This window comes from Athene cunicularia (assembly GCF_003259725.1).
Source record: "Athene cunicularia isolate RWA chromosome 17 unlocalized genomic scaffold, athCun1 chr17_part1, whole genome shotgun sequence".
Lineage (NCBI taxonomy): Eukaryota > Metazoa > Chordata > Aves > Strigiformes > Strigidae > Athene > Athene cunicularia.
In genome coordinates this window covers 1,916,968-1,928,313 of record NW_020799122.1, presented here as the reverse complement: position 1 = coordinate 1,928,313, position 11,346 = coordinate 1,916,968, and the positions used below count along the sequence as shown (strand labels likewise).

Genomic DNA, 11,346 nt, shown 5'->3' with positions numbered 1-11,346 from the left:
TCCCCCGGCTCCGTGGGGGGGGGAGACCCGCCTCTCTCCTCAGACCCTTCCAGCCAGGGAGCCCCTCGGCCTTCCCGGGACCCCTCGGCGCGTACCGGAGCTGCCGGGTTTCGCTCCCGCGGCGGGGCCGTCCTGCGCCGGGACTGACGGTGCTTCACCGGCCGGGCGACTGCTTTCCCCCTCCGCGGCCTGGCTCTGTCGGTTGTTGCCTGTTGCTTCCAGGTGGACCCTAAAACGTGGCATTTCATTGCGTCCGGACATCTTTATTTGGTTTATATACCGTAATCTCGGTGTTTCTCTCGTTTTGTTGTTGGTTTTGGGTTTTTTTTCCCCCCCCTTCCTGTTGGCAAGGATGTGTTTGTTTCACTTAAAACATCCCCAGAAGATAATTTTTAAGGGCTGGTTGTGTCGGGGGTGAAAACTGAGTGTAAACAAAGAGGCTGTGCTAAGTTGGTTTGAAAACAAGCATTAGCAGAAATTAAGTAAAAATCGAACTGGTAGGAGTAGACTTTGTGGTTTTTGTCTGTGTAGTTTTGCCTGTTCAGGGCATTTGGGGAGAAGAGGAGGAGGAGGAGAAAGAATACTCAGGAGAGGTTTGGACAGAGGAAAAATTATGAGAGGTTTGGAGAGGGGGAAAAGATCATGTTTATTTTTTAAATACAAGTTGGAGATCAAGTACTGCTTACCTGGATTGTTATACAGATACAGCTTGATCTATATTCCTAATTTTATTCTATCGACAGGTTTTGTTAAAGTGCAATTCGATGGGATTTCTGAGATTTTTGGCTACTTTATTAGAAAATGGGTAACTGCATGGATCTTCCCCACTGCTGATTAAATTACAGAAACACTGTATTCTTTTTAAAGGCCTCTACTTAACATTAAAAGGTCAAGGGCCTCAGCAAACTTCTTTTGTGTACACGGTAAACAAATTAACAAATGGAGCTTGGCATAGAGGTTTCCTTTCATTTTCCCAACCCAAGTGCAGACAGCTTTTAGTAGCGTGCACCGAATGTAACTCTCCTTTTTTCAGTTCTTGCACAGCATATCTTTAAAGCGCTGTGTTTGTCTGGTAAGCGTAGCTCTCTGAATCCTAGTGAGAGAGGAACTCCAGAAGTATATAGAGCATCATCTTCAGAGTTTGTTTAGCCTCTGGCTGCACTGCCTTGATCCCAGCCTCCAGCCTGCGTTGTGTCCTGCACGTCCTGGCTGCCCCGAGCAGACAGCGTTTGGATGTGCCTGATGCTGATGGAGCATCAGCTGCTGAGCGGGGATGAACCAGCCGGTCGCAGTTAATTCATTCCAGCAGCATTCTTGTGATGGGCTGGCTGAGGCAGTGTCAGCATTTCTTTTATAAACCACGGGTTCCCAGGACCTGTCGCATGTTTCTGGTGGTTGGGGAATTTGCTTATTACAAGAGCCTAGAGTTTTGTCCTCTGAGCAGGTAGTTCAAATTAAGATTAGAAGCGAAATTAGGATGGCGGTAACTACAAGTCTGTTCAGGATTGTCAACAAAGATTGCATTATCTTAACTCTTGTGTTTTGTCTGATGCCTGGTTTTCATACAGTGTCTAATGATTCACTCAGCTTCCCCAGATCTGCGCTTCTCTGCGCTTGAGAAGGGGGGGTGGTGGTGAAATTTGAGGCAGCATTATCTTCAAATAGTGGTATCTTTTTTCTGTCTGGCTTTTGAGGTTAGTGGGAAAGTCTGTGGCTGTCAGTGTTTTAAAATGAACAGAAAAGTGACTATTGTAGTTGCTGTTTTTTATTAATTGCTCTCTTTAGCCATCCTAAATCTGTATGTTCACACACAGTATTCCACTGGCTTTCTCACTTCGTTTTGAGTGCAAAATCCTTCTCATTGCATTTGAGAGCGTGTGTTGCACAGGGAAGGTGGGTGAAGATCAAACATAGGATTATGCAGTCTAATGATGTGATATGAGAGCAGGAAAAGTTTGCTAGTGATTGATTTTTCTTGTACTTTTTTTTCCCCCTCAAAGCTGAAATAAAATACAGGCGGTGTGTATGTGCTCAGAAAAACTCAACCCACAGCTCCTTTCCCCCGTGTCTGTCAGTGTGACATCACTTTTGCTCGTACGTGTCTTACGCTGCTCAGACTGGGACGCATGGCACGACCGCTTGTAACGACGGCGTGTGCTGGAGCGTTTGCCAGGGCTCACTGTGAATTTGTAAAACAGTAAGTGTACGCTATGTGAATTGTGAAGGCAGAAAAAAATCATGGATGTCCAAGACTGTAAAGAGCTAAGAGTCCTAAAAAAGCCGGGCTTATTTGTCATGACACAGCTTTGCAAAGTGCGTTGTAAAGCTTCTGAACTCGGCTACAGATTCCACTTTTCACCCACGCTAAGATGCTTATGATGAAAACTAGGAAAGTAGAACTTTGTATGGTTAAATTGAACCGAACTGAGTATTATTGTTAAGCTATGCATAAAGCCAGAGGAATAGATACAGAAAATACATTATTTTCAGTGAATCAATTTGCATTGAATCAGTCACCTCAGTGCTGCATGCTACCTCCTTACTTCCAGGTTTTTTTTAATATTCTACTTAGTACTTTTATATTTTAGGGGATAGAAGATGTAAGTTTATTTTGTGTGCCTAACTTTCCGACTTTGCTGTTCAAGGTAGCTTCCTGAATTATACTGTTCTTCAGTAACTTAGTTAATGTTGCTATATTGCTCTTCTGTATCTGGTGCATTCTTCGTCAGATGCACGGTAACTTTGTGGAGTTGCTGTAGGAACGGCAGCTGGAGTACAAAAGCAGAGAAAGATATAAATGGGGATAAAAAAAAAATCTTTTCCACTCTAGTTTGCCTGTGTGTTCTCATGTTTATTCTCTTTTCTGCCCTGAAACCCCAAAACTTAACGATTTTTTTTGTTGTATTCCCCTCTAAATTCAGTGTGAAGGATGCTCTGTGTGCTGTGGACTTAAAGGTAACTGCTGTTCTACACAGCCGAAGTCCACAGCTGAAATATTGCTTTTTCTGCTCGCCCTCTGGCTTTTCGTGTGGCTGTGGGCGTTACAAACACCAGAAAACGGACGCCCCTTGGAAATGGAGTGAGACTTGCCATAGTGACCAGTGCCTTGCTTCGCTTGTTGCACATGTCTCAAGGTGGCATTCAAGCCTTCAGTCCCTTACAGTAATGTAAAATGGAAGGCTTTCTGGTTTTCTTTTTTTTTTTTTTTATATACTGTTTGCTTTAACCTCTTTTAAATTCATCCTGGCAGTACTTACCAGGAAAATTTTGATCACAAGTTACAGGTGAGGTGCCAAATACTTGGGAGAGGATAGGAAAGTAAGCAATAAATATTTTATAAATCTATGTAACTAATCTTGAACTTTGATAGGTTTGTTTTCCAGTAGTTTGAGATTTTAGCATGGTGAATGGTGTCTTTGCTGTTCCTTTGCATGTTATCTTGAATAGAGTGTTGTTTGGTTGTTTCAAACAAGAACATTTTTTTGAAGAGATAGTTTGATTCTTGGACTTGCATTGTGTAACAGCAGCAGTGAAGGTGAATTGCACTGAGAATTAGAATTTTAAATGAAGTTGAAAGCAGCGACCCAAGAGCCAGCTGTGTTGACTTTCTCACTTTGTAGCTTTTTTTACTGATCTTCTGTGTGCGGAGAGGCCAGGATATCCATTTAATTACACAGGTGGGCAAACAAGTAAGTTGTTAAAAATTTGCCTCTTAGGATGCATGTTATCTAAACACTCTGTCTCCCGTAGAGGTCTGAAGACACCTTCAGGAAAATACTACATTATTGTGTGTACTTTTGTGTCAGGAATTAAACTGTGCTGAATTTAAAAGCTCGTATTTTATTTATGTCAAAACAAACCAAAGTCTCTTTCCTCGTAAAGGATGGGACATTGGCTTCTTCTCAGAAATATTAAAACTTGAGATCTGCACTTGACTGGGGTCTTTTCTCCTACCTCTAAACTCTGAGAACAGAAAGCTTCAGTTCTTAGACAAGTTGCAGGTATTTCTAAAGAGCACCATCACCACTGTTGTTTGTTCTAGCTTTCTGATTCCAGAGGAGCCATAAGCCTGCCACACTTAATTGCTCTGCTGGTCTTTGATGTGAGCCCTTCTAGGCTGGTCCGTATTTTAACAAGCTCATAGGCTTTCTGTTGTTGATTCTGCCATTGTGAGTTTTATGTTTCAGGTAAAATAATCCATGCAGTAATGTGCAAGGAACAGAGGAAGTAAGATGCATGCAAAGCAAAGTCTGGGGATATGGAAATTTTGGTTAACTTCAGGCAATATTTTAGCATTTTTAGTATTTTAAGACTGTGCTTTTGCACCTTGACTATTTGAGCATTAATCTAATGAACCTCCTTGACTGGTTTCAGCACAGTTGAGCCTTCCTTGCTGATACATCACTAATAAACAAAAGATTCTTACGGTAGTCAGCTACATTGTCCCCTTTCCTGTGCTCTCTAAACTTGTGTAATTTCAGTGAGACTTTTGCTCAATGTGAGGTTGGCAAAGTTGGGCTAATTGGGACCTTCTGCTGTTGCAATTCTGTGTTGTGAAACTACTGTAGGGGTTAGGCTCAGCCAGCTGTGCTCCAAGATTGATTGAGTGTGGTGTCTGTTTACACCACGCTACTAAAAAACGTACACAAAAGCACAGCCTGCTTTTTCTTTAATTGGAGTTAATCTTGGTGAAAAGTGTCAGATTGAAAGACTTTGGAAATAGGTGAAATTAACACTTCAAAACAAACGCACTGTATCAAAATAAATTACTAAATTGATCCTTGCCTAGATGGTCTATACAGCTGCTTATGATCAAATCCCACTCTTATACTGTCTTGGTGTGGCAGATGTGTTTGCACTGTTAAAATGAAAACAGTGAAGCCAAAGGGATATTAAAGTGTCTGAAGCTTATTTTTATTCTGTGTTTCAATATATTTGATTTAGTTATTTTTCAGGTGATATATGTCTTATACAGATGGTGCAATAGGGAACTTCTATAGAAATGTTTTAAGAGGAATTCTTTAAACAAAATAATCTTTAAAAATGAGAGCTCTGCCCTACCTTTAAGGTATATGCAGGTAATACCAGATAGACACATACAGTGAGTAGAACTTTTTCAAAATATCTAAATTTCTCATCCAGGAATTCTCATTGAAAGTCGGTGGATCTTAAACAGTTTTTGAAAAGGATATAAAAATACCTTACATGCTTTTGAAAATGAAACCCGGTAATCATAGGTATATTGTTATTCATGAACAGCCCACATCTGTTCTTCCTCTTACGCACGGCTTCAGTTGTCCAGTGAAACATGTTTCAGGACCATGAAGCGACTCGATTGGTAAAGTGATCATGTTAAAAATAACCTGGGGGGGGGGAGGAAATTCGTGTCCTCCTGGCAGATTTCATATGGTATTGGTGGCTGTGGGGAGAAGGGCATTGATAGAAATAAAAGCAGGCTTTGCTGTTTTTTGTGCGTTGTTCTTGGTTCAGCGAGGAATGCGATGAGCTGTGCTGGTGGATGTGCCAGGTTTCGCCGTTGTTTGGCTGCTCTGTGTGAAGCCAGGTTGGAGCAGTGCTCCACCGAATGGAAAGCAGAACTTGAGGCTGAAAAAGCACTTGGGTTTGGTCATGCTTGGGAGTATGCGGGGACCCGAGCCATTGTGATAAGGTTATATTTGGGTTTCTGGAAAATTTAATCACCCATTTTTATCACAGCAGTCTGTTTTGAGCCATGGATTCTGAGAATCTGTGCTGTAGAGTTCAAGGTGTGCAGCTGAACTTCACCTTTTGTTCCTTTCTTCAAATGCCTCTCAGTGCCAGTTCCAGCTTTTTAAAATCCTCTGTTGGCTCTGATTCTCAGTACTGATCCAGCCTACGCTGTTCTTCCTGCTTCTTGGAAGTCTTTTATTGTTCGTTGCAGTACAGAAGATTCAGCATAGATTCATAAAATGCTGTATGTCCCAAGGTTTTAGAGCATCCTTACCACAAAATATCAAGAATTAAGTCTAACTCTTGTTTTGGGGGAAAAGAATGTGACTGCAGCATACAGGGAGCTCTGCTGCAAAAGTAATTTTTGCATGAACATAGGTGAAGGCAGACAGAATACCTGAAGAGAGTAGATGGACTTTATAGCTCTTGCCTTAATAGGACTTTGTCAGCAGGTGTAGTGTATGTTCCAAGGGCCTGTTTTGTGCTGTGTGTAGAAAATTGTGCTGGACATAATCATGAAATATTGCAAGAAGACTTACTAACTTCCCTTTTGTGAGCTATGGAAACCAGTGCTCTAATAGTAGCGTGCTTTTTAGCAACATCAAAGCAGGACTGTGAGTGTACCCTGACAGAAGAGTTGTAACTTGGTTATGCTGTCAGATGTGTTACTTTTTATAACTAGTCAGCAGGTTTCTGAAAAGAAACGTTTGAGCATTTTAGCATGAAGTTTTATATAAGTATTTTTATGATTTTTGTTTTTCAGGAGTTTATAACATATTTAATCTCATTCATGAATCGAACTTCCTTTTTAAGTCATGGATGACAAGGCTTCTGTTGGAAAAATCAGTGTCTCTTCAGACTCGGTATCCACTCTTAACAGTGAAGATTTTGTCTTGGTTTCCAGGCAAGGGGATGAAACACCATCTACAAATAATGGTAGTGATGATGAAAAAACAGGACTGAAGGTAAGAATCAATAACCTGAGTTTGTTCCCTATTCTAAATCACACTAACCGTAGAGAGCTTAAAGAGGGACTTCTTTATTGTGGAAAACTTGACAGAAGGGAGAACTTATTTAAGAATCAATTTTGCCAGTAATTTCTGCATTACTGTTGCTGATGTTAGAGGTAATAATTAGGTTCTGAGTAAGAGCTCTCTCCATCACTACCTGTGGGTTTTTTCCCACTTTCCAGAATCCTTCATGAAGTGCTTGGGATGAAACAGACTGTCGAGAACTTGGGATTGTGATTTTTATGGCAGCTTCCATACAGAAAGCAATATTAACAAACACTTGATTTGATCATATCTGTTAATTCAACCATAAATTAAAGTTTTCCCCAATGTGAAATGTTCTCTTTAAGAAATGTAGAAGTGTAGTTATAACTAACAGCTTGACATGAATCTGAGAATACAGGCCTATGTGGTAGGCTTGTGTGAATTGGAAGGGCACTGACATCTTCTCACTTTTAGAAGTGCTATTCTGAAAACAGACCCTTGTCACGCTCTCTTTTTTTTTTTTCTTTCCTTTTTTCTTTTTTTTTTTTTTGACTATTTAAAGAAAATCTTTCATCCCAATTTATATGTCAGCAGTCTTTAAGCAAAGTGACACAAGTAAGGTGGTTGCTCCAAATTCCATCATTTTAATGTGTTGAAAACCAGATCTTTCCTAGAGTGAGTCAAGTTGGTGTGCTCTTTGTGGGAGATGGAAAGAGATATTCCACCGTCGCAAGAGACTGACGTCCACAGGCATGTCTGTGTCTTCAAAATAATGTCTTTAACGATGATAATAAATCACGTGTTCTGCCTGTTGGACCGGGTGTTCCCCTTTTCCTTAGCAGCAGTTGTAACAGAGACTTTTATGGAATGTTTCTTGATGCTTTTGCTCATCTTGCTTTTACTTCCCAACTGCTTTGTTTGTTTTTCTTGCATTCCTTTGAGTCCTGGACAAGACATGCCATTATAGTGACTATGTTCTTTTACATAGGACTTCAAGCTATTAAGAGTCTCAAGGTCTTACTTTGGCTTAATCTGGCAAAAAAACCCTCATTTGTATTTTATTGCTATTGCAGAAGATTCCCACTTCATGTCATAGGATAGTCTAAAAAAATTTGAGATGTTCTTGAACAATCAGCCTGGTGATCTCTGAAACCTGCTGAAAGACTGTAACCTCATGCTTGTCTTTCTGGATGCTGCAAACCCCCGCAGCTATAAATAGTTAAGAATTCAGAATAGTCCCCGCAGTGGTGCTTACCTTGAAAATGCTTGAGTGGCAGTGTATGTTATTAGCTCCCAAAGTTGTGGGGCATCGTTTGAGACCCTAGGAGACAGACGTGATCAGCTAGAGTTTCCATTCCATCCTGTTATTCCCAAAGAAAACTGGGAAACAAGAAATGCCATAGTCTGCGACACTTCTTGCTCCACATGGGACCTGTTTGTATTGCTGACCTAACGCTTGCCTTGTGGCTGTCCTGCAGTGTTTGTGTGACATCTGTCTTGTTTAGCATAATCAAAGAAATTGAAGGGACTCCTACATAAAGTCATCTTCTAAAGCTTGCAAATATTTCAGAGAAGAATATCCTCAATCAATTTCAAATTGACTCCTGAAACTTACTTCTTAAATTTCCCTCATGTGTTCACTTCCAAAGTGGTTTATAAAATGCTGCCTGCAGGTTTGCTCTTTCTCTTGAAGAGGAAAGAAGAACATTAGCACTGCTGCCTCCTCATCGTCAACAATTGTAAAATAAAGTTATGCTGTTCCCTGGTTTGGCACTGAATGTCACAGAGCTTTGCAGGTCTTAAAGATAAGCTTCTTTATGAATTTGGTGCCAAGACTGAGCACAATCCTTGAACAAAGTGATTCACCTTGAGCCTTTCAGTATTCTGGCGTTTGAGAGTGTGTGCTGTTCGGTTATTGGCTGCAATCTGAGTGATTAATGGAAACTTTATACTTTAGATAAGCAGTTAGTGCACAGTCTGAATTCTCCAGTGCAGGGATCTTCCTGTTAATCTCTTTCCTTCTGCTTAAGGAGATGAAAACTTTTCCCATTTTCGATGTTAAGACTTTTTACCTGTTCTTAAAACCAGAAATTGTCATTTGGTATTGCTCTACAAGAAAAGAGACATGCTACCCTAGAATATGACTTTGCTCTTGGTATCTTTTTTTTTTTTTTTTTTTTTTTCCAGCTTGCAAATAATCATTCAGTAGCCAGTTTTACTCTATTATTAAACTGTTTCTTGTGTGCAAGGATAAGAGGAGTTGTGAAGGTTGTCAGCGGTATGTTACTGTCACGGTGGTATCTAGAGGTGTTTAAGTAGTGTATGGAAAATTAATATTAACAGTACAGCATGAGAACTGAGGTTTTGTATTTCATAGGAACAAATGAGTTTTGGGGTTTTTTGTCAGTGAGAAGCAATTGCTTTAGTACTTACAACTAAGTTTGTTTGGATATGTCAAAACCCATTTGCTTTCATATGCCCACTAAGAAAAAGCAGAAAATGAAGTTCAGATTCATATTTGAGTAGGTGTCTTTCTGGAGTTCTTTAGAAAGGCAGTCTGAGGATCTTCCATTTGCTAAGCCCAGTCTGAGGGTGGTGCTAGATGTTTAGGCTTGGTTTGCTGAATGTGATAGGCTGTGATATTTGTACATCAAACCTAAGGCTCATTTCACATTTGTTGAGACGCTGCAGGAATAGTGCTGTGGACTGCGTAATGCACAGTTTTATTTTTGTTCTTTCTCAAGTTCAAATAGAGAAATATTTCTTCTGAATCCAATCAGGAACTATATTTTTCTTCAGTTGGTCATAATTCATAAATATTTTTTTTTCTTTATGCATAAATACTTGGTTCAGTTTAAAAAGGGCTTGTCAGTGATTGTTTTCCAGAAATATAATTTGCTAGCTGTTTCTGCTTTCCAGTGTTATTTCTGTGTGTGCTTTTGCCCACCTCCAGTGGGACTAAACTGGATTTATGAAAGCCTTGCTTCTGGAACACACTGTAGAGCAGGAGTTCTTGAACTACAGAGTACAACGAGACCTCTCACAGCAGAGGCCAACAGCACATGCGTCAGGAGAAGGGAATAAACTACAGTTCTAATAAATCTCACTCGTTGCTGTAAAGGAAGTTCACTACATCCTATTTAAAGGTTAAGTAAAATTAGTTTTCGGTTTTGTGAGAAATGGAGAAAATAATGAGGGTAAATGATTTCTTTCCTCTATCTTAAGCAAACCTACATGAAACATTTATTACATACACCTTTTATTCTGCCCTGAGTTCTGCTGCAGTCTGCCACGCTGCCTTGTGCTGGTTTTTTGGGTTGCAGCAAATTTCAAGCATGTTTACATCTTAATGTGCACTGTTCCAATGACGTGGTGAATTTATACGGTTGCATAAGAGACTTTGGTTGACGTGAAGTTAGTCTTAGTTTGTATTTTAGGCCTCGTTTCTCAGCCAGCTGGTTTGTTGCACTTGACTGTTAGAGCTATGAGAACAGCAGGGCTCCTCCAGTCCCAAAGTATATTTACTGCCTTTTTAGAATTGTTTTAGAATTCTTTTTTGAGGGTAGTTTGGACTGAGAAGGAAGGCTTTCTTGAAGGCATTCTTTTAAATTACTTTTTAAATGAAAATTTTATGATGAGGTTTTAGAATATTTGAGAGATTTTTTTTTTTTTTCCTCTTTTTATGTGCCTGTTTCCTGTCACGCTGTAAACAACTTGCACTCATGTTTTACCTGTTGCTACTATATTCAGGAACTTTTATTTTCAAGATCATGTTTTATAGGGCAGTATCTAGGTATAAGTTAGTGATACTGATTATTTTACCAAATAAAGTAGATGACTGTTCAGACTTTTTTTGCTTGCAGTCTTGATGGAATAGAACGTTTTCCATGTGCATGTTATGTTAATAGCATGACAACATTAATTCTCACTGGATTAATTCCTCACCTTCCTTTCCCAAACCCAAACTGGAGTCTGCTTAATCACTGTGAGCAAAAGCATATGAGATGTAGTTTTTTTGCCAGAATGAATTTTAACTTAAAGTTTCATAGGAAACAGGCCCTGTAAACTAGAGGTTACTTTAAGTTTTTTAATATATAGGCTGTAATGGGGCTGGCAGGACATTTTAATTGATTTATATTTTATTGCAAAACATATAAACTCTGTACAGTAAAGTAACATGGTGCATCATATTGTCATCTTTCTGATGAATGCCTGCAAAGACCTGAATAATAAACTTGATAGAAGGATTATGCCTTTGACCACATGTTTGTGCAAGATTTTTTCAATGATTCTGCAATGAATACTATCTGCAATGAATCATGCAAATGAATACTAAAATTATTAGGAGCAAAATGCAAAATCAGTGGATTCCTGTAGCTAGTTGCAGGTTACTGATACTTCTGTGGATGTACAGCTGAGTAAGGCAGTTACTCTGTCCCACTCGGGGCAGATGATCCCAGATAGCACATGAATGTATGTTAATTGGTACTAAAAAATGAATTTCTGTTTGAGCATGAGTTTCAAGAGCATAAACATCTCGCAGATTTTTGGCGTTGTTGTTTAGATTCTGTGGTAAAACGCTCACTAGGTTATTACTTTATGTTCCTCCTGCCTCTGGGATCCTGTGTGCTTGCTGGTTTTT

At 39.7% G+C, this 11,346-nt stretch overlaps 1 protein-coding gene across 1 annotated transcript in view; it reads left to right on the top strand.

Moving 5' to 3' along the window:
* The first annotated feature begins 6,472 nt into the window (after positions 1–6,472).
* RABGAP1 (RAB GTPase activating protein 1) overlaps positions 6,473–11,346 on the top strand; it is a 65,950-nt gene continuing 61,076 nt past the window's right edge. Inside the window, exon 1 of the mRNA XM_026860317.1 lies at positions 6,473–6,674. Within this exon, the coding sequence (XP_026716118.1) occupies positions 6,525–6,674 (150 nt within the window). The 5' untranslated portion in view covers positions 6,473–6,524. The remainder of the gene's footprint in view (positions 6,675–11,346) is intronic.